General features: G+C 40.6%; 2 protein-coding genes across 2 annotated transcripts in view; both read left to right on the top strand.

The window, feature by feature from the left end:
- The first annotated feature begins 860 nt into the window (after nucleotides 1-860).
- alkbh5 (alkB homolog 5, RNA demethylase) lies at nucleotides 861-6,409 on the top strand. The gene is made up of 4 exons (XM_034051773.3): nucleotides 861-2,407; nucleotides 3,990-4,070; nucleotides 4,626-4,760; nucleotides 4,883-6,409. The coding sequence occupies exons 1-4, from the start codon at nucleotides 1,716-1,718 to the stop codon at nucleotides 5,064-5,066; spliced, it is 1,092 nt and encodes a 363-aa protein (XP_033907664.2). The 5' UTR covers nucleotides 861-1,715; the 3' UTR covers nucleotides 5,067-6,409.
- Nucleotides 6,410-9,027: 2,618 nt separating this feature from the next.
- LOC117431036 (lethal(2) giant larvae protein homolog 1-like) overlaps nucleotides 9,028-23,939 on the top strand; it is a 45,355-nt gene continuing 30,443 nt past the window's right edge. Inside the window, exons 1-2 of the mRNA XM_034051619.3 lie at nucleotides 9,028-9,247; nucleotides 11,369-11,466. Coding sequence (XP_033907510.1) covers nucleotides 9,167-9,247; nucleotides 11,369-11,466 — 179 coding nt within the window. The 5' untranslated portion in view covers nucleotides 9,028-9,166. The remainder of the gene's footprint in view (nucleotides 9,248-11,368; nucleotides 11,467-23,939) is intronic.

Below are 23,939 nucleotides of genomic sequence, written 5' to 3'. Positions count from 1 at the left end.
TGACATATCACCTCTGAATGTGTCAGGGAATATTAAGCAGTCTGCTGATGTGAAAGAATTAAAACTGACAAAGAAAGTGTGATAAAAGAAAATACATTTTTCACTGTCTGTTCGCAGGAATATTGTTTTAGATATTAGGGCACTAGCCAAATAACTAAAACAATAGGCTAAATAAATAGAAAGTCCTGATTTAAAAAGACACCAGTGTCTCTTAACACATATGATGTAATCGTTGTTTAAACCAAGGGCTGTATTCCGTCATCACGTTTAGCACAGACAGTTGTAAATACGAATTTATTTACTTTATTCAAGACGCTAATCGTTCCATGACGTGGCACTGATCACTGCTGCGTCGTTCAATTTGATGAAAGAAACACTGCGTGTAAACCACGTTTTAACACAACAACTGTATGTTGAGTATCCTGTCAGTATCCGAACTAATGTTGCGGTTTCGTGTGGCTTCGGAAAAGTATGTGTTGTTTCCTAGGAACGCTGTTTCAGTCACGTACTTTCCTAGCAAAAAAAACAAACAAAACAGAGGTGGCCTGCCAATATTTGTATTTGATCTGTAGTTTTATCATTTAAAATCTAAAGGGATAGCAACACTGAATGTTGCAAAAACAAAATAATTCATTCCATTATGAATATCGTCGTGTGTATGAAGATATTAAATACAGAACAATGTAAAATACGTAGGCACCGATTCGGCCAGCTTCATTGCGCAGAAGACCCCACGACTTCGGCTCTCAATCACACAACTTATACAAATATTTGCATACATTTGAGGGGCATGTACTTTAGCCAGTTAATTTGCTTACGCACCCCTTCGTGCGCTGACGCTAGCGCATTTAGACCAATCATTTTGAGACAAGTGGGCGGGCTCTTGACGGGGTAGCTTGGTTGAGTGGTCTCGAGGATGCTGTGGAGACTCGACTCTGGAAAATCAGGAGAGTGTGTTGTGTGTCTGAGGAAAGGCGGCGGCGATTTAAAACAGATATAACATTCAACCGGCGAAAACAAAAAGCAGTCTCTCTGACATCGATTGTGTCTAATTCGATAAATTATCTGTACTAACCGGTAGTTTTAGCGGTTGCTATGGATGGGTAAAACGGGCAAAGGCGGAATGTTTGGCAGGTTGGGTTACACGAGCGACTGGTGTTTTTGTATTTGTAACTTATTGATTATGAAAAACAGTATGTAGGGCAGATATTACAATGACACAATCTTAAGCGGTATTTTCGGTGTTGCTGGTAAGTTAAAGAATTCATTTGGGTGCAGTTGTTGTTGCTGTGGAGATCAGTTTGTTTCTACCTGTTCCTCGGATTTATAAACACAGGGTGGTTTTAGTAATAAATACATATGTACCAATACTGTGTTTTACTTAGTCCTGACGTCCTCATTTCAGATGTAGGGTCCTCATGCGTGTAATTCTTCGGCTAGTGGAGTAATTATTTGTCTGTTCCGTTCCAGTAAGTTATTATATATTGTACCGAAGGGAGAGACTCACAGCAGTAACATTCATGTTATATAATAAAGGACAGTGTATACAATATTATTTGGAGGCTGTACTAGACGCCAAAGTCCACTTATCCCAGAAACGTAAAGTACTTTCCTTTTCCAAACAGAGAAGTGTCACGCAAAATACCGGTAAGCTGTATTCTGAAATATGGGAACATGTAATGTGTTAAGCACGCCCGGTAATATTGTATTATAAAATGGCAGCGAGTGGCTTCACCGACCTGAGAGAGAAACTGAAATCTATGACACCCCACAGAGACGATTACAAACCCAAGGTGTCGGACTACAGCAATGGACGCAAGCGTAAATACCACGACTCCGAGGAAGACTACAGCGACTACGAAGAGCAGAGAGAAGTGGAGGCCCAGAAAGTGCAGGATGGCATCAGGCAAGTGAACATTTTCAGTTCGGGGGACTGCGCCCATATCGAAGCTAAGATCGACGATGTCGTATCTAAAGCTGAGAAGGGTCTGTACCGGGAGCACACGGTGGACCGGGCACCCCTGCGAAACAAATATTTCTTTGGGGAGGGCTACACCTACGGCGCGCAGTTAGAAAAGAGAGGCCCCGGGCAGGAGCGGTTATACTCCAAGGGAGAGGTCGATGACATCCCAGACTGGGTTCATGAACTGGTTATAAAGAAGCTGGTGGAAAGCCGGGTCATCCCTGAAGGTTTCGTCAACAGCGCTGTTATAAACGATTACCAGCCAGGAGGCTGCATCGTTTCACACGTGGACCCCATTCACATCTTTGAGAGGCCCATCGTGTCGGTGTCATTCTTCAGCGACTCTGCGCTGTGCTTCGGATGCAAGTTTCAGTTCAAGCCCATCCGAGTGTCCGAGCCGGTGCTTTTCCTTCCAGTAAGACGAGGGAGCGTCACTGTGCTAAGGTGAGTGAGACTGTTAACGATGAACTAATGTGCGGGACTCGAAGGATCCATTCCGCTATTCAACACAAATCTAGCTGGTCAGGTATAGGCAGTTATCAACAAGTTGTAGGTAATGTTTGATAAACATCCAGCAGAAGAGATCAGTGTTTCCATTACTTGTTTGTCATACTGATCCAAACTAGCATCACCCTGTCTTAATCCTTAATCCTTGCAGGTGTTATTATCAAATAATTAACTGTAATAAAAAAAACAGGCTCTTCTCCAAACTTTTCATGTATTTAACAAGACAAGCCCCACTTCTGGTAGAAAGAACACACTGTTGTGATCTGGTTTGTAAATGTGCCAGTTTTAGAAGCCAAGTTAGAATGATCAAAACAAGCCTGTCATTTTGAATGGCACCTCTATAGTGGTAGTTCTGCATACATTGTGAGTGTATTTTTGCCACTCCATAAATCTGCATTCTGACAACTTGCATACCAAGGCATGATTTATGTAAATACAGTACAGCTCTGTAGCAGAAATTCAAGTAACTGAGTGAGTCAACTCTTTTCATGTAAACTTTTGCAGCGACTGACTCATATTTTCCAGCACCACCTCTTTGTTTCGGTCAGAGGCTGAGCACATCTTTTCATTAGAATTTTGCATTAGAAAAAAGAAAAAACACAATGTTTTTAGATCTAGTGTTTCTGAATATTTACTAATTGGAATATTTACAAACTTTTTTTTTTTTGGAACAAAGAGGCGATGACTCAAACTCAAAGGTATATAAACAAATGTTCATTCTTGTATTACCTGATTATAAATGTAGGACAGTGAATGTCTCTGATATGAAATAGAACTCATTGGCCTGTTGGTTCTTGGATTACATTAATTTAATCGATAACTACACGGTGCATTCAATGTGTGAGGAGATTCTTGTTTTTAAATTTGTTTTAAGAACTTTTTTTAAATTCTTCATTGAAAAAATGAAGTTCAGTGCTTGTTTTCAGATTGAGATCACTTAATTCCAGTTTTAACTGATGCAGAACTGCTGCTTAAGAGGCATTAAGTGTGTATTTATACTGTGTGTTGGTAGGAGGTACATGCAGCTTCCTCAAAAGGCACCAGTTGTAGGCTTAAGAGTGAAATCCCTTGTGTAAATTGAACCAAAGTAATGATGCATCTGTATGGATTATGAAGATCAGTAGAGGTGTGATTACCATGGATATAGTGTAATCAGGATAAGGTATATAATTCACCTCGTAATAAAACCTTTAAGAGCTTAAACTACTCTATCATGATCCTTCACATAATTAAAGTTAAAAAAATAAAAACATAATTCAAGATTCCCGTTGATGTGAGTTACAGAAACATATTAAACAGTTAATATTTCTTAACGTGCTAAACAAACACCTGAATTATTTTTATTGTATCATCCTGCTGTGTGTGTTTGCAGATAACTGTACAGTGTGTTCCTCCTATTCCAGACTTGCTCAGTTTGTGTGGTGCTGTATTTCACTGATAGAAATCTCTCTCGCTACAGTGTTATTCCCAGGGCTCCCAGTTTACAGCGGTGTGTTTTTTTTTTTGTTTTTTTATTCAGCGGTTACGCAGCTGATGAAATTACCCACTGTATTCGACCACAGGATATAAAGGAAAGAAGAGCTGTCATCATACTAAGAAAGTAAGTATTAGACATTCTGTGCCAGATGCTAAATGCATGCCTCTGGTTCTTGCTATTTTCTTGTTCTTTTAAAAGCTGATTTGTTTGTTATTTAGAATATTCTAGTCCTAACAGCCCTGCTGGGGCAATCATAGAGGCCAAATGCTTGTACAGGGTGTTGCATATTTTAATGCAGTTTACAGATTGGGGAAAACTCTGTTACATAACGTATACAGCAATAATGTACAAGAACTAACCAAGAGGTTGTAGAAACTGATTGTACTGCTGTAGATGTCTGATTTATTATATTTCACATGCAATTAAATGAAATCTGTTGTATACTACTGCTTCAACCCTTACACATCCCCTTTGCCGAACCGAACAGCTTTTTAATGGTATATCATTGTAAACATGAGCTTGCTTTTAAGGTTTGACTCACTGTTGTAACATTTTAGGTTGTATCAAAGCATCACTTCAGTGTCATTTACTTTGGACTGTTGGTGATTGATTGAGATTAAGTATTGATGTATGTCTAGGGAGTTAATTCAATCAAATTGTTTCTTCTTCCTTTTTTAGAACACGGTCTGATGCCCCACGATTGGAAACCAAGGCATTAAGTGCTACAGATCCACCTGCTGCCACCCCAGAAAGACCCCGGATGTTGAAACCAAAGCGATCGCATCGTAAGGCAGACCCTGACGCTGCTCATAGGTAGGATAGGCCTAAAGGAATACCCTTTGCTGTGCCAGGCTAGAACTGTTTGCTTCTGCCAAGGTGACCTGGAAGAATTATGTAGCACAGGAGCCCCAATTAAGTTCTTTGTTGTTTTGCAGGCCTCGAGTATTGGAAATGGACAAAGAAGAAAACAGACGCTCTGTCATTTTACCAGAACACAGGAGAAAGAGAGGTTCCAGTTCAGAGAATTACTGGAGAAGGTCCCACGAGGCTTCAGACAGTTACGATGACACAGACGACAATGCAAACTCAGCAAGGAAAGTGAAAATGAGACGGCACTGAGGGAGGGAAGTCTGCAGAGTGCTCTCCAAGTCTAGCCAACGTGTTGGGGGAATTATTGAAATCTCTGTTTGCATGCAGGCTTAGAAGTAGTTTTTTTTTTTTTTTTTTTGACGTCCGCTACCAAGCAGCACACTAACAGTTACTCTGCTGGTTGTGATCAGATTTTTTTACTTTATTTTAAACAACGTTTTGATTTAATGTGATGAGGGTGGGGGGGTGACACACACACCTTTCTTGACTCTGCAGTGGACAGTAACTGAGAAGCATTATTACAAGCAGCTGCAAGTTCAATTGACCACTCCTCCATATCTGTGCATCTCATAAAATCTCAATGTATGTAACATACTTGGATATGGTACTTACTGTTGCATACAGAGAGGCTTCGGTGATCAAATCTGTGATAAAAGGTAAAGAAGGAGCACATGCATGTCCACTCAGATTAAATTCTCATGCTGCCAATACAGATCGATCAGATCATCAATTTGAACAAGGCATTGAAAAAAAAAGTGGGTTCTGTTGTAAAGTTTGTGGAAGGAACTTGCAAGCCTTTTTTGTGGGCAGAGTTAATATTTTTTTTTTATTTTTATTTTTTTTCAAATATGCAGACTTGCTGAGCATGTATTTTTTTGGTTTGTTTTGTTTTTTCTCCAAACCAGAACTCTTGTAGACCGAAATGTATGTGTGTGCATCTGACGGTTTGTGGGGAAATTCTCGTAAAACAAACAAAAATATATATATTTTTTTTGCCTTGAATAAAGAAGTTGCCATGATTTATTGCACGGGCTTCTCCGTTTAGTGCTTGCATCGTAACCTTTTTATTTTAATTATTAACAGTGCAGTATCTGCTTTTCAGATCAAACTCAAAAGAAGTGTCAAATATTAAAACCAAATTATAAAACTCAGAATATCTTTTTATAGATTTGGCCACCAATAAAAGGGTCTAATGCATCGGATTTAAATGGCTGCAAATTTAATAAGTAAAGGTCCCTTTTTAAATTATTGAAACGGATGCTCTTGTGTTTACATCAATTAAATATCCAGTTCTTTAATATCTTCTGATCTATGATCAGCAACATAGAAACACCCTGTCTCCTGCCACAGTTTTAATATTTGGTCACTTTTTATGCTTTGAGAGATGAAATACTGTTGCATTTAATTAAAGAGAATGCTTGCATTTTATTTTTTGTTGCAGATGGGATGTCTGGTTTTCAAAGTAAAAACGTATATTTGCTTGTAACAGATGTACAGGTTAAGAAATTGTACTCAAGAAGGAATTATATAAATGAGAAATATTTTATGTAAAAAAAATAAAATAAAAAAAAATTTGAGTTATTTTAAAAAAAGCTTTTGTGGACGGCGAGGTTGGTTTGTTTTGTTTTTAATGGAGCTGTGAAAGAGAAACCAAAGTATCCTTTGTTTGTTCCTGGATTTTGCTTAAATTGATTGAGCAAGAGTCAACAGGTCTTGCTGGTCAGTCTAATCTGTGGTGACTTGCACGGATTTGTGCTCTTTATAGCAAGAGATTTAATGTCCTTTTTTTTATTGTCTACACGTCCAACTAAATTGCAAGGTGTTTTATAATGAACAAATATGGAAGCTGCACTCCTGGCCTCGGCATCTTGAGTCACTGCAACATGGATTACATAAAAAACGGCTTCACATTCTAAAGGATCTGGAACACCCTAATTAGGCAATAAGAATTTAGCTGTTAATTTTACTAGGCTGTACCATGGAAACAGAAGTCAAAAGATTCTTTTCAACAGCTCCACTAGTAGGGTCTTTGACCTTTATGTATTATTTGGCTTGTATAAATTGCTAATTTGACTGAATAAAACCAGAAAGCAAGCCACTGTTTTTGTGTTTGTTTTTTTCTTTCTTTCTTCAGTTATTTAAGTATTGTTACAAAAGTTGACACCTTACACTAAGAATACAAATAGACCAGGAAATGCTTTAGTAAAAGAAGTGTGCATAGACAAATGTTGTCATGCACTGACCTTGCCATTTTGCATGCAATGTACAAGTGTCCGATTCTGGCTGCATGAACTGTTGAGGTGCTAACTTGGCCATTACCACTAGAGGGCACCAGAAGTCCTTAAAAAAAGATTTGCTAAAACTTGATGGAGCACAGAGAGGTGCTATATGTATTAGATACTGGACCAGAAACGACTGTGCTATAGTGTCAATATCCATGAATTCAGTTAATCATTTGTTAGCCTTACCGAAAGGAAAATGAGATTATATATTTCCATAAGACAGTAAATTTACTTGAGTCATACATTTAAACCGCTAAATCTCAAGGACCACACAGAATGGGGAGACAGCAAGAGAAAGTTAGTATTTCGCATTACACTTAAAATGTCAGATTTCATAATGTCTCAAAAAAAAAAAAAGAAGTGAACTTCAAATTGACTGAGCTGGAACTGTCGGCTCTGCATTTAGCCTCTTTACAAGTAAAAACCTGAGGAGAAAAGATTGGGTGAGAATTGATGTCGTAGGTGCTGACCGCTCAAAACAAAAGGTACAGTATCTACTTTCAGAGCGGCCATATAAAAATAACGGTGTAGCTGGCAGATGGCCCGGGTATGCCTACAATATAAATCTTATTTCCCAATCACGGGATGGACTTTTCCTTCGCATTCCAATGAGAGCAGGGTTATTCATACTCCTGTTTATGAATGCGTATCTGACAGAGGTTTAGGTGTTTTTGGCTACTGTCCAAGCAAAACAACAGCACTCTCTGCGGAGAGAGCAATGCTGCTTCACATTAAATCATTTCAAAACTGCTGTCCGGGGAAAAAAAAAAAAAAGCATGGCACTTCTCCAGAGAGGATGACAGGGAAAAACTGTGCTTGCTTTGGCCAGAGGAGCAGCCAGGGAGAGGCCAGAGACACTCCTTACCTTCCAATCCTCCCCAGCTTGCCGTCACACTTGTCCAGCACAAAGATTGAGTGTTAAACTGTTTCGCAGGACCGAATTCTCAGCGGGTGCATTGCTGGCGCAATGCCCTAAATTAGGATAATGAACTGCAGAACAGAATCAACCTGCTTAAGTTTTTTTTAACTCACGGCAATATTCCAGGGCTTGGGTTGAAGAGGAGCTGGCAAAGCACATTCTGTTTCTGCTCGTAGAACAGTTACAGTCTATTTTAGGGTGCTGAGATTCACACAGCCACACTAAAACAACCATCTACCAAAGAGCCTCCAAACACTGAAGACAATGGGCAGCAGTATTGCGCAGTGCTAGCAGGTGCAGTGGGAGCTCCCCACACCTCACTCATCCTGAACAGACTTTTAATCCCCTGCCATACAGTCTTGGATCTCTCTGCAGTAAAAACTGTGCAGAGGGTGGGCTGTTTGCGCTTCCCAGCAACTACAGCAGTGAATGCAGCGGGGGGTTCTGTGGGATCTGGGTTTGATTTACATACCCCCGCCTCTTTACCCCGCAGCGCCGCAGAGCACTAGAAGCCCACTCCTTGTGTGCAAAATGAAATCAGCTTTCGTGTGCTGCCCTGCAATACGGGGTTTGAACTCGTCTACTTCTCTTGAACCGCAGCACTGTCGCTTCTCGCCAAGTTCTTTATGCTATGCGGCTGAATAATGAAAGCATTGTCGAAAAGTACTCCGCATCTTTAAAAGAAAGATGGTTCTTTTCGCAATTTTTTAACACAATTTTTCTAATAACTTTTCAATCAAACGATAACGCGCCCCGTTTCTGGAGAGTTTTGAGCACCCATGACCTACATTTGCAATCACTGCAATCGTAAAGGAAATACCCTCTGCTACAAACTACAACTCCCAGGTGGCATTGCTCCGACCCTACAGGCTCGGGAGCGTGTTATCAACTTCATATGGCCACGCCCACTTCACGCTTGCCTCTGGATTGGTCCGTTGCAAGCCACCTGCGCATCTGAGTGGTCAGGGCTCGCTGCCAATCAGAGACGAAATGTATCAAGTTCTCTGCTATCCAGTTGCGGGCTATGAGTACTGGGTACAAAGAATCCAGAACGCGTATGGGAGCGCATTGTTTTACATTGATACAAATCTGACCGAATTTACAACTTGTTTCCCTGATTATTTTATTTTATTTTAGCCGGCTTCAGGATGATGAAGTTTAGGTTCAGGAGGCAGGGCAACGACCCTCAACGAGAAAAAATTAAACAGGATCTTTTTGCATTTAATAAGGTAAGCTTGGCAGCGCATTAGAGATGCAAGTCCCCCTTTATTCTTCAAAGCATGCACGCCGCCCAGAGTTGCAGCACTAGAACATACAGAGCATGCTTTTGGGGGTCCGCGTATGTAATGTTATGATCTGTGTGCATGTCGTTTTCCGTGCATTTTGCATTATCTTTACAAGGGCCTATTGAACTAGTATGTATCTTACAGCTGGGAGAACTTGATGAAGGATGTACCAGGAGTTTAATATAACGGTCTCGCGTGCTTGTTTAAGAACGTCAGATCGTTAAAGTGTTGACTTTCTTTTTTTACAGTTTCTTTGTAAATCTTATATAGGTTATACTTTAATATTAAGCGTGATTGCTTCATGTTTTGTGGGTTTTTGTGAGGATGACTAAAGGGGGTGGAGAGCTTGCATACCAGAAACACATTTTTTTTTTTCCTTGGCGATTTTTAATATAATTAAATATGAATATTTAGTCGTTGTGTAACGTATTTGAAAAATAGCAATAGTTAATTGTAATGTACAGATGAACCGGAGATTTTGAATCTCGGAAACGTTTTTGTGACAATTTCTGTTTCCAATCCAATCACGACAGTGTTCTGGCGGGGTACTTTTGTGTTTATTAAACCGCATTGCTAAAGCTATGTTAGTCTGTATCGGCTTCACTCTTTTAAATGCAACTTTGAAGATCCATTCAGAGAGTGTTTCCACTACACGTTCTGGCTGAGGTAAACACCATTACCTATACTATAGGCTAAAAAGCCTCCACTCTATCTATCCCCACCCGTCCAGCTGGACCCCATGTACTCGGGGACCGAAAAAAAAAAAAAAACAGGGGTTTAACTGATGGCTGAATTATGCCAGACTATCGGACTAGCAGTGAACTTCGAAAACTTTATTAATGGAATGTGCGGGTGCTTCTAACGACTTTTAATCGAATCAAAGTAGTTTTCTTTAAGGATACGGGTATGCATGATTCATGAACAGCATTAGGAAAATGTTATTTCAGAATACGACAGTCACCTTCATGTGGTAGAATTTTTAAATCCTGTGTAGAATGGTCGTACCTTGCTGCTGCGTTTTGAGTAATTTGCTGTCTATGCAGGACGCTTTTAACTTGCCACGGAATCGGACTGATCATCTGCCAGCTTTTATAGAAAGCGTGACATACTGTCGAGTACAAGCTTCCAGTTTGGAATGCAGCAGTGTACCCGAAGCATCCCTTTCTCCCTCCTCATTTCTAATTGTCAAGCACCCTGCATTCATAAATCACAACGGGCTAAACTGTTGCAAAGAACTGTACATGTGTGTTAATACGTGTGCTAATGAAAGCAGCTTTAAAATGTGTTTGGCAAAGGTTCGGTGGTATTGAACTGTAGATACAAATCGCGTTCTAGTTTAATAGCGCGCTGTCAATACTGTACAGCCAGAGCCAACCTGTTTTTTTTTAAAATGCGGATCAAACAAACATCCGGTTTTATTTTAACAGTAGGAAACTACAAGAGAAAATACTTGGAACAGTGCATGCGTCCTGCAACCAAGTTAACTTTGCAAGTTTCATTCTGTTAATTTCTCTGTGTGCAGAGAGGAACTGCAAAGGCACAGGTCCTGGCTCTCTGCAGTGACAGAAGAAGAATGATCAAATAACTCCTGTATGACAGTTAAAGGAACACATGCCTTTGTTTCTTTACAGAGATTTACAACGGGTCTGTGCACTTCTGAAAAAGTGCGGCAGCGTGGTTTATAAAGAGATTGCTTCCTCTATTTGAGTGAAATTGCTATTGGTTTATTTTCCGATTTATCTGAATATATGGCTACACCAATTTAAAACCAAACTAATCTGAGCTGGCTAAAGTCAGTATTCAAACAGTTCGATGAAACCGCTGTAACACTAACCTGTTTTTTTTTTTTTTTTTTTTTTTTGGGTCTTGGGAATTATCCCCTTATATTAGATTTTTCGTTATAGTTTTTTTTTTTTTTTTCAAAGTCTTTTCAAATAAACACATTGTGACCGAAGGGGATACAGTTCAAATGTGTGTCTTTTTATACAGTAGTTTGGTGTGGGTTTTATTTGTCTGTTAGTAAACCACTTCTTTAACTGTTTTATTTCTTGTCTTTGATTGTAGACTGTTGAGCATGGCTTTCCCAATCAGCCCAGCGCTCTGGCGTATGATCCAAAACTACGACTGATGGCCATCGGAACGAAGTCGGGAGCAGTCAAAATGTATCCTTTTATTATTAATAATAATAATAATAATAATAATAATAATAATATTATTATTATTATTATTATTATTATTATTATTATTATTATTATTATTATTATTAATAATAATAATAACAGTGCAACTTTCAGATCATTTCTATCAGAGTGCTATATGAAAAGCTGTTCGTATTCTTGTAGTGCTACACTGGAAGTACACTAGCTAACCCCTTCTGTAGTCCTACACACCCTTTTCCCTTGGAGTGGGAAGGAAAGGGTGGATTAGGTCGTACAGTATGGCATGAGTTTAAATAAATACAGTGACTTGAGGGAAGGAGGATGGGAAGGTGCCCTTGTAAGGTGAGATCTTGATTAAGTGCACCCGATTGAGAGCGAGACCAGGGTAGACCATGCTGTGCTCTTCAAACCTGAAAGATGCATTGGAATCTCGGATATCTGCAAGAAAAGGAGTTGAGCACAGCAGGCCTAGTCAGAACGGCATCCTGCATGAGATTCAGGCCTGTTTGCTTGTTGGTTTGAAACCCAATTTAGGGATGAACCAGTGTTTCTGAACAAGGTGACCATAAACTAAAACACATGTAGAACCAGAGACTGGTATACAATCTGAATCACGCAGCTGGACAAACCCGAGAGGGTGGTCAGACTTGTCCAGCTGTCTTGTTGTATTGCCATGTGGGCAGGAGATGAGAAGAATGGGGTCTGGATAACCCATGGCGAGAGTACAGCAGCCTGATAGCCTTGAAGGGCATTGACATTGATTTTTGCTAGAGATGGAGTTTTAATTAGATTTTATTGGAAAGCGTTTAATCGTTCCAGGGTCCTGACTAAGACCAATGATCTGATTATGCGTTTGGTTGTGCCAGTTGTTATTGATCCCAAACGACAACGAGAAAACTGGCAAGCGCAACACTGGCACACATTGACGTGATGCATTACTGAGCATCACAAGAGAGCACAAAATAAATGGCCTCAGCCAGCCTCCTGTCCACTGGTGCTTATTCTCTGTCCCTCACGAAACAATCTGGTCTAACCCTGGATTCCCATAGAGACGTAGCAGAAGGCTAACAATGTCTACCCAGAGTTCCCTGGCATGCGTCTCTGCAGGATGTGCCCTCTCCATGGAAACCTGCTCCTTGTGGAGGGAAGGAAATTGTTGAATCAAGCCTTTTTTTGTAGGGGAGACTTGTGTGACGCTGTGTGGTAGAGCGGTTTGCTGTTGTTAGAGGAGGTGTACTGGACCTGGGGAGCCCTAAGCTCTCTTTCTTTTGTGTTGTGTGTCTGTGTGTTTTGTGTTGACCATTTCTTCCTCAGCTGGAAGCTGGTGTGACCAATTGGCATTTGATTTTAAACCATTGAGAGGTCATAGGCATTTATACCTTCTGGGCTCTATATAACAGTGTTTTATTCTGGGTGGCAGCACAGTTTAGAATAATGCAGTGTGACACATGGAATTGCTTTTAAAAGGTTTAGAATCCACTGCATCCATCCCCAGCCACAGGAAAACCCCCAACACACTGCACTAATATTACCTTTTTTTGAACACACCTGTGTACTTCATGTTGCTATAACAGGAAAGTCTTCCTTTTATTAACCTGACATTCCGGATCGCCTGATTTGGACCCTAAATATGTAAGTGTTTCAGCAAAGACATCTTTTTTGTAATTTTCTAGTTTTCCATTTGCAGAAAAAAAAACTTGCACCTCCAGAAACCATTCATGTGAAGCACAGACTCTGCTTTCAATAAAGTTACTGCCTTGATGCTTTAATTGCGGTTTAGTATTGTTATAGCAGCCCCAGCCTTAAACAACCTTCAGTGTGTGTGTGTGTGTGGGTGGACAGAAAGAGGACTAGTCTATGATTTCCATCAAAGCGTTGCCTCACTGCTTGAGCAGTGCACCGCTCGGCACAGCTGGGCTGACTGTTTGTTTAATATAGCCATGCACCTTCAGAGCAAAGCTTAGCAACTGGTGCCATCACACTGCTTTCAAAAAGCACAATCAAAGCATAACAAATGCACTGGTGTGACATGAGGTCTTATTTATTTTTCTGAATTCCTAAGGACTGTCTTTCTCGTTGTGATCGGAGGAGTGAGGTGGACCTATTCGTTTCCTTTCTGGGTTCTTTCAATATGTTTGAGGCTGGAGCGAGTGCAGAGTGGAAAGTGATCTTCTCTGAACAGCATGAATGCCAAAATCTTGTCATAATTAGGCTGTTGCATTATAATGTCAGACATCCTTTAGTTTAGTTTCTTGCTGCTACTACTACTACCTCTTTTGATGTTTGCTAAACAACTGACACATGGAGAGTAGCCACTAAATTAATTTGTTAAGGAATGAATTGCTATTGAGTTCATTTTCCCGCGTTTTGTTTTTCTTGCTGAATGGTCCAGTCCCATTGGAAGACGCTTGTGGAGACCTAAGAGATCTCGGGGAGTAGTCAAGCCCCGACTCAAGTTACAAATCTAGCCTTGAATGCCCAAACATTCATACACACTATAGCAGTGTGCGGGAGGACCAAGATAAAGCATGCCTTTAAGAAGAACCAGAGATAATTTGTACTGTGCTTGGCTTATCTGAACAGGAATTGTGAGTCTGTCCTTGATGAGTGTTCTAAGCAGCACTGTGTGTGTCTCTGTCTGTGTGAGATGCAGGTCCCAGGGAGACTGGCACAGCAAGAGTATGGCACCAGGCCAGACATTGACGGCAGGACCAGGCCCAGCGGGTCCACTCCCGTGAAACATGCCAGCATGCATTGTGCAGCACTGAGGATCTCGTTTTGGCTCACACCTGCTGGAAAAGTCATTGGTGTGTTTGACATGTCCTACCTGTATTGAGTGTCTGTCTAAAGCATTTAGCCTTTTAGGAACAGGCTGCCCTTTCTGTTGTAATGTAGCTTCTGTTTGTGGGAGGGGCTGGGATGGGGTATTTGTCTACCTGGTCTCTTTTTTGTTTGTTTTGTTTTTGTTTTAGTAGAATGAGGTAAAAGAAACAATAAAGTTGTATAATTAACTAGCTTCCAACCCAGTGACTTGTCATTCCTAATATAGGTGGTTTTAAATTTTATTTATTTATTTTTTATAAATATTTCTAGGTGCTGAACAATTGAGTGTTTTGGTTTCCCTAAAGTAGAGAGCCTGAAGGCGTGGTGCGAATTCTTGTGGTTGTTTGTTTTCTTTGTCTGCTGGAAGCTCAACAGGAATGCGTTCCGCTTCCTGGCATGTCTGTCTCAGAGTCCGTGCAGACTGGCACTCTTGTGACACTAGATGAGACACGAGACGCTGCAGCAGCACTTACAATTGATGACATTTATTTTTTCCATTTTGTCAGGGATTAATAAATAGTCTTTTCTCCAGGATCGTAAAGATTTCGACTGTTTTAAAATGTTATGTGTTGACCAGTTATGGATTTTCTAACAAGGGCAAAATTCAAGCAATTGTTATACCTGAACAGGGGGGGGGGGGTTGGAACAAAGACCAGGACTGGAAGGGCCAACATTTGACACCCTAGTAGTCAAGCTTCACATTTATAAATAATGATAACTGCAGTTAGCTACAGTTTACACTTGCACTGTATTTTACAAAGAAGTATGATCTAGGTACTGACTACAGCATAGAAAAAAGCAAAGCTAACATTCAGAAAGTGAAACCTAATTTGCTTTCAGAATAAGATAGCATACTTTTTACATAACCCTTAGCTACGAAACGCTTGTTGACGGGAATATGCAGTACTGAAATTAAAACGTTACATTTTTTAACTTCTTCCACAGTATTTTACAACGTGCCTTTTAGTGTTACAGTACTAAATACTTTTACTTTTACAGGCCCATGAAGTCTTTTATAAAACCTGATATCTGCGACGAATCGCAGATCAGAGGAGAAGTATACTTGTAGCAATGCAGTATTATTATTCAGGCACTATTATTCAGTAGGGCTGGACTGAGCAGCTTTCCAGCTGGCGGCTGCTGTGTTTCATGACACGCGTTTCATTTACACACTGTGAACCTGGTCCTGGGTATGCTTTGGGTTTGCATGACGCGTGCTATTGAAAGTAACACCCAACCTCTTTTGCATGCTAGGCCAGTAGCCACCTTGCTCAATGCTGCTCATTCTTGACTGGATCCCTTACTGTAGAGTGAAGCACTAATACATAAGCATGCATGCAAACTATCCCCAGCATGATGTGGATTAGCGTCCCATTCTTATCTAGGAATGTGCATTTTCCACATTTGCAAAAATAGCGGTCAGATGTGGGGCTGTGACTTCAAAAGACTTATCTTAATTCTCTACAGCTGAGGCTGTTCCCTTTTATTCAGTTTTCCTTGTAAACGTACAGGTTGGATAAGATGGATTGATGGGGGCCAAGTTGTTTTTGTAAATCCTCTCGCATCCTGTGGAAGTTGTAACAATTCGTTTGAGCACTTGCCGGGACGATGGGTAAAACGCACATTGTATACTCTCAAGAATACAACATAAAGTTCTGTGCTGTAATCAAGATTTCTGCCATTTACATTTGATTTTATTAGCCAAGGCATCCTCCTTGGCACAGGGGGCAACATGGTTCCACGGTCCCAAGGTTCCACGGTCCTAGGGTTCTGTGGTCCCAAGATTCCATGTCCCCGGTTCTGAAGAGGTTCACCCTGAGTGCTGGGATCTCTCAGTGCTGCTCAGAGAATGTCTGCTCTGTAGCTATGCCTATCCTTGAGGAATGTATATTGTTATACACTTGGGTCCCTCTTTGTAATGAGAGGACATTTCTGGGAAGCTTTCTGGCCAGGCCTTGGCCCAATAAAGACTTCTTTTGAAACAGTCTCCAAGGAGACAGCAAAAGCAGCGAGATAACCAGGATATGGCTTGAAGAGGAAACACGAACGGCGAACGGATTCTTTTTGGAGCCAAACTTTGTTTATGTGACTTGGCTGCGTGACATTTAGGGTGTTTACAACTTGCACATCTGCATTGGTCTCTGCTTTCAGATGAGCTACGTGCTTGCAGAATATAAAGTCTTTCTTGTTTAGTCAGTTGTGCTTTAACTGTGAAGTACGCTTGTCTGTTTTAAAGATTCAAATGAGGGTCATGGGTGAGGATTAAGACTTGGTCTAATAGTACTTGAGATGACTGGTGGTATTCTGGAGACCAGTACTGAACAGCAGTGTACAGCTAATCCTTTATTCTCTGGTTTGTTTTGCCTTGCTTAGTCACATTTCCCTTTTTTATGTTTGCTCTTCTGCTGCATTATTTGCACAGCAGTTTTATGCTATAAGCACAAATTGAGTCTAGAGCATTTAACAATGTATTTGAAAATGAGTTGTTAATGTGTTTTTGAAATTGCACTTCACGACATGCATAGTCGGATACCCCTTTAGTTATTGTACTCGCTGTCATTATTCCAAACAAAATATGAACTGAAGAGATGTGGTGAAGGAGCACACTTCCTCCAGCTACTATATAGTGCTGTGTGCATTTTCCAAAATAAGCTACATATGGAGCCCTTGAAACCCTCACTTTGAACTCCTGAACCAATAGCATCTATACAGTAATGAAACCCTGAATCTATCTGTGAGTAAGTCAAGTTTCTACTAAAGGCTGGGTCCCAGTTGTGGAACACTGACATGAAAGCAAGACTTAATTGCTGTTTTGTAACCTCCAATTAACACAGTTTTCCAGACATGTTCGGAATAAACGGCTGGGCTTTGTTTGGGCTTCCTCCCCAATTGTGATTCTCGGCTATACTTGAACTCAGGCCCCCAGGAATTCTTCCCATTGGGCTCTGCACTCTTCCCATTGGGCCTCGTCCTCAGAACCTTTGTTTATTAGTGTTCTGATGATGTCACACAGCAGCACAAGGGCAGACTGTTTGGTTGGTTGCTGTACAATAGGAGGCTTGTCTCTCTCTCTCTGTGCCAGCTCTGACACAAGTCTGAGTTCATGTGAAGAATGACTTCAGTGCCAAGGCAGATCAGGCTTGTATTATTGAGGTTGTTGACCTTGCAGAAACTGAAGCGGGAGGGAGGTTCGCTTTTGAAATCAGGATTCCTTTTCCTTCCTGCTTTGCAGAAGAGTGTGATGACAGGTCAGAGAATTGAGTCTGGTCATTGTTTGGTGGTGGTCGGTTGATCTACTTCACAACTTCTGCTCTTTTAAAACAGAGTGGATATGCTGAAAATGGGCTACAAAATGATCATTATACAGTAGGACGCCCATCAGAATTTCGTTTCGTAGCCCTTGAGGTACAAAAAGGTGCATGAAGTCATTTGGTTTCACCCGTCCCGACTTACTAAAGCTTTCGAAATGTGAAACCAGTTTTACTGGTTTCAGAAAATGTGTTTTTTCATGTCAAAATAAGACGCGGATATCAGACTTCACTGTCCCCTTTGTCTCGGAGAAGTGCTTTCAGTTTCATCTGATCACCCCCAAGGGCTGCCCATTGAGTCATCGTTTAGAGTGTTTAGTTTCCTGAGTGGCGGGGGGGGGGGGGGGTCTGTGCTGTGAGCATTGTTGCCTATCGGGATTTTGATTATTACTAAGCCTATGCATCACTGCCAACTGTTTGCCTTGGTAGCAGATCCTCGGTATAATAAATTGAAGTGCTGTGACATCAAAATTGTTTCAATGAGGACTCGGTTTTGAACAATCCCTCCAGGACCCCAACTCTCCCACACGACATTCCACTGTAGGTAGATTAAACAGGCCTGTGATGATAAAGCAGCATTTGAACCTGTGTCTTTCTTTCTTGGTCGAGACGTGAGGCACGTAGCACCGCCAGCCATACTAACCGCTGCCCCGGTTCATAAATATGTTACTTTTAATATCAGATTGCTTGGAAACCACTTGAAGAACTGCGTGAATTAACTGGCATGCTGAAATATTTGGACAGCTTTGCGCTCTTTAAACCAGTTCCCTTGTTTACCGTTCTCTTCCTTTGCTTGCAGGAGGGATTTAATTACGCTTTTTTTATCTATCGAGTTAAACCACCCATGTCTCTGTAAGCATGCTATTGAGCTGTTAGCGCTGATATTTTGGGATTGAGGCTGGATCCTGCTGTGCTGGTTTAGGGTTCTTGTGAGATCTGATCCACGGGGATAGGTAGCCTGAGGGTTTGGGCTTGGTGTTCATTCCATTTGGCACAGTGAAACATATTTGGTTTGATATGTCTTCTAATAACTTCAGTGTAGTTCACAAGCGCTGTAGTGTGCTATTGGAATTTTAAGGAAATGCCTTGGTGTTCCACTGGACAGACACTCCGGAATTGCTTTTCATATCAGCTCCGACACTGGAGTTCTAAATTCTGGGATGTGCCAAAAAGAGTCGCCTTTCTCTGTTACTAAATCTCTCTGGAACCAGCTAACCTCTTGAGAATTAAAATAAATGTTATATAGTTTTATATATGAGAAATGCATGTTTTTATTTGTATTTCTTTACCACCACATTTGACCATGATGGTGGTTTTTTTTTTTTTTTTTTTTTTTTTGGATTTCACTTTTGTTTTCAGCTACTTTAGGACAGTTTTAAATCAGAGTCGTTTTAGAAGTAGGAATTCTGCAAGTCTTCTGGATGTTTAAACAAAGTAGAATTCATGATCTTGAAACTGGACTTTGAAATTCCACTCCTAACTGCAAAAAGAAATGTTATAAAAGAAAGCATTAGTCCAGAAGTCTAATACTAGAGGGGGGCTGGTAGGACCATGTTATTTCGTGCCCGGCGCTAACCGTTTTCAATTATTAAAAACCCTTTAAATGGCCGGTGTCCATAAACGTCCTTGAAAATCTAATTCCTGAAGCCTGGCTTTCTGCGATTCCTCAGTGCTGGCTATGGGAGCGGCTGTATTGATTGTGTTTTGTAGAATCTTCTCCCACACCGGACCATCTGTTTTCAATCGAAAGGGCTGCTTCAGAGCCCAGCCGCCACCCTGCACTGAGGAATCGCAGAAAGCCAGGAAAAGATTAATAACCGTGCTGGAAAACCCCAGTCTGAGTATCTTAAAGTTCACTCATTCGAGTTTAGCTTGTACAGTACATGAACTGGGAATGTACTGAGTCTGTGCTCTTGGCTCACTAAACAGCAGTTCCATGTGCCTGTACTGTACCTGTCCTAGTTCCCTCCAGTACCAATGCTGTAGTTGTATTAATCCATATCTTGCACAGTACATTGGCATATTTTTGTATGCTATTACAAGGTGCATGTATGAGCGAGTTGCTTTTCCTACAAGTCTGGATGACTAATATTCCTGCTTTTTTCTATTTAAGGAATGGTTATTTGTAAAGTGTTGAGCCCAGTGACAATCGTAGTGCTGTATGGATGGATGGCTTCTTTCCTGGTACCCGTTACCAATCTGCCAGTGTGAAATGAGGGCAGCAGCAGTGTGGTGATATCTAGAAGCAGACCGATACTTTGATTCTCTGCAGAGGGAGCATGCATGGGGGCGGTCTGACTTTTAAATGGACCCTACTTGTTGCTTGATGTAATGGCTTAAAAAGAAAAATGGACTCTCCCCAATATAACTTTTAAAAAGCAGGCCTCATGTAAACATTGTTGGCCTTCTTGGAGTCCACTTCACTTTGCACTTCTTTCATTTTGTTGGTTCCTAAAACAAAAAATAAAGGACTGAAACGTCATTAATTCTGTCTTGTTTTTACAAGCACTCTGTTTGCGTTCCTGGATTCGGGGAGGTATGCACAGAACATTAGTCGGCATTCTTGGTCTAGTCTTATACAGGTTTCTGTTCTACCATTCCGTCATCATTGTGACGACTGTTCACAACTCTTGCAAGTCACACCATTTATAATCCTGAGAAAGGTACGACAAAGTAATGAGAGAGAAAAAAGAATTTTTTTTTTTTTCCTGCAGTTCTGTCTGTTCTGCAGTTCTGTGTACCATCAAGGAATTAATTCTCTTGGGGTCCTTTTATAAAGCAAAAAAAAAAAAATGTTAACGACAAAAAGCAGAGGTATCATGAGTGATTTCTATATGTATAGCTGAGGTTACCATCCTTGCTAATGCAGTAATTGAATTGCAAATCAGTCCTTGAGTGAAGGTGGTGGTGGAGAATTGAAACGAATGGCTCACTCCAAAGCTGCGTCTCTCTGAGCCTGTGTCCCTCGACTGCCAGCGTATGAAAAATGAAAATCTCATTCTCTATTGAGCAGCGGCTGTGTGAAGATCAAATGGAAGATTATCAGTCCGCTGTTATTACTGTGATATCCTGCAAACCTGATTAGGGGTATGTGTTAGAAATGAGAAGTGTGTTGTGAGGCAAATTGGCAATGGCTTTGGAAATGGTTATTCTCTGACTGCGCTGTGAAATGAAGGCTCCCAGTTCCATTAGAATACAACACAAATAAGACCCTGTAATAGAGGGCAGAGCTGCTGCTGAAGAGCTTGCTGTGAAGTCTGTACTGCAGGTGGGGCTGTGGTGGCTTTGCAAAGTAGTGCTGACTTCTGCCTGCATTTAAAGTTAAAAATACACAAGTCTGACTATTGGTGCAGGAAGAGGGGAAGTGGACATTTCTTACATCGAACAGACCAGAATTGATATCGGACTTATCTTAAATAGTGGTGAGAATTTAACTATGAACCATCTACTTTAATTTCACAGAATATCGCCTTCATTTTATTGATCCTTTATTAACTTCACTAAATGAAATAAACACAGTGCCACAGTGAGTGGGGTTTATGTCATCTTGGGTAATATTAAGATCCGTCCTCTTCTAGGTAAATGAAAGTGATTCCACACTGTATGCAAACCCCAATTGCTCTGTTGATAGCTGGATTACTGCCTTGGGGCCCATCACTGTCAAAGGGGGTTTCTGTCCCCTCCTAAAAAGACAATGGATGTGTGTGTGTGTGTGTGTGTGTGGAATCATGTTAGGAATACCCCATGATTGCATGGGGCTTCTATTACTGCTGGTTAATGACCCCGCCAGTATCTTGGAGGGATGAGAAAGATAAGTTAATTAGGTGTTGCTCTATAGACAGTTGATGTTACAGATCGAGCTGTGTTGTTTTATGAGGTAGTAGACCAAGAAAACGATGTACATGCTTCCAAATATATTCGCAATGAGAGCTTGTACTTTTGATTTTTGATTTATTACCACTTGGGATATATATATCAAAGTCTAAATTGAAACAGATAACTTTGTGTTTCTCTGTAGAAAGTGTTGTACTCCCTCCCTCAGGAATCCAGTTGGATGTTAATTCATACAGTCCAAGGGACCAAATGGCTGAAAAGTGGCCAGCCAACTAAAGCCTTGGTTGCCATGGGTACAGAGAGGCCAGTCAATCATGTGTAAACACTTGTTGGTGCTCGGGTCAAAGAGACATTCTGAGGTTTGTGGTCCTGTGTAGCTTTTTTTGATTATGAATTCAACAGGACTGGAAGGTATGGAGTTTGTGTGTGGAAATAAATGGTATTGACCTGAAGGTTAGGAAACCTTGTTACACATTATTGTGCCCAGAGACTCCTAATACCAAAGGCAATACAGTAGTTTGATTTTCAAGTAATTGTTTTTCCCAATACATTTTGTTGAAGGGTATATTTTTACATTTGGGGAAGCGTCGTAAATTATTTAAATGGGAATGATTACATTTTTACAGTGGAAGATTTCTGATTGCTACTTCTAAATATAGCTACAGGAAATGTTGTGGGGGGTACAGTGTCTGTTTAACATGAATGCACACTGAGAATTCAGGAGTATGCTGTCATGCACTTATAAACCAGAGATCTTTCTCTCTAACCACTTGAAATACGACTCTGCACATAGATCTTGGTACCTCTTGACTGTGTAATAATGAAGTCCTGCAGTTATGGATTCTCATCACTCTGTAAAATCTTTTCTAATCTTTTTTTGCTTCTGAAAAATACACTACTTTTGTAGTGAAGCAATGGGGAGCAATTGGCCAACTTCATAATTTGAAAGCGCTGTGGGCATGTTGATAAATGATTCATAGTTGAGTTAGTCGTCTGACAATGACATTGCAAGTCAATAAACACTGATGCCTGGTCGGAATTAGAGCATTCCTGTACATGTCTCCATTGGTTAGTTACTGTATTCCCATGTTAAAAAGGTAGTGCTTTGTATGGTGATGCTATGTACTGTATATATCTAAATGTGTAATATGCCTATTGTAAAATGAGAGGTGCTTTAGTATTTCCTGTAACCTGTTTTATAAGCATACTGTACATGTGAAAGGCTTTTAAAAAAAAAAAAAAAAAAAAAAATGATTTACTTCCTGAAACATTCAGAACCCCATTTCAATGCACAGTTAAATCACCTAGTCACTGAAGGTTGGTTTCACTGTGTGACATGGTCTATCATTTTGCATTTGTGATGTTTATAACCGCTTTGATCGTCCGATGACTTACTTGCAGGGCTTTGCATTTTGATATGAGGAGTTAATGCGTTCCAGTGGTTATAAAATTTCAGTTTGCTTTTACATGTGGTCTTTGCGACATCAACCAAAATTCTGCACGTTCTGCCGATTTCTGAACGTACTCCCAGAGCGGTGTAATGACCTCACCACTTTTTAGTTTTCTTTGCCCAGAAGAATAACCATTTTACAGAAACACTGTAAACACTTGTATTCGATTCTGGGTGGTCTTGTAATTGTGAGGATTCAGAAATTTGTTAAGGAAAAAACAATTTGTTTCTTGTGGGGTGGGGGGCTTGTTTGCCATTTTCACACAGAGTTCTTCAGTGAGTCTTGTCCCCCCACCCCCAGTGCCACACTATACTGAATACAATGCTTGGATCTGCTTCAATGCAAATAAGAGCTTCTCTGGGTCAGAAAAACAACAATGCAGTCCGTTTGCAGCCTGTTAACTCCCTATTTGTTGGGACATGTGCTTTCCCCATGCTATATCAAAGGCAACGGTACCAGAGACATATGAAAATAATTGAGTAGATTCAGGCAGATTTGCTTACATGATTCATAACTTGGCAGGTTGGGTATTTATTTTATATATCTGTGTGTTTGTGTGTTGCTTTCTGTCTCTCATTAAGCAGAAAGGAAGAGGAAACACAATTTGAAGTATCTCTTCTATCGCCATGGTGACTGAAGCATTCCAGCTTTTGATGTTGGAGGGCTTGTGCCAGGATGTTCAATATTAGTTTACCCTCTTTCTGAACTTGAACAAACTCGGGTTCAGGTTCGATGATTCTTTCATTGTGGTTCTGCCGCTGAATCAATATAAGCAGAGTGAGGCTTGGGTGGGGAAAGGTTCAACAGCTGCTGCTACTAAAAATGCAGCTCTAAAGTCTGAAATTGTACCGTCCTCTTTATAATCAAGAAAGTAAAAAAAAAAATCGGATGTTGCGTCAGTTGACTTTCTGACATACGCGAAGGGTGGATTTTGTCACTGGTTGGGATTGCTTGAATTGACTTTTTGAGCACAGTTTTGGTTCTAGTGATTTGTGTCGGCAGTTACACAGAAGGGTAACGCTGTCCCTTTTTTAACTAGCTCTCGGCACAGTGCATCGAC

The sequence above is a fragment of the Acipenser ruthenus genome, chromosome 22 (assembly GCF_902713425.1).
Source record: "Acipenser ruthenus chromosome 22, fAciRut3.2 maternal haplotype, whole genome shotgun sequence".
NCBI classification, from domain to species: Eukaryota; Metazoa; Chordata; class Actinopteri; order Acipenseriformes; family Acipenseridae; genus Acipenser; species Acipenser ruthenus.
This window is presented reverse-complemented; position numbering and strand designations above follow the sequence as displayed.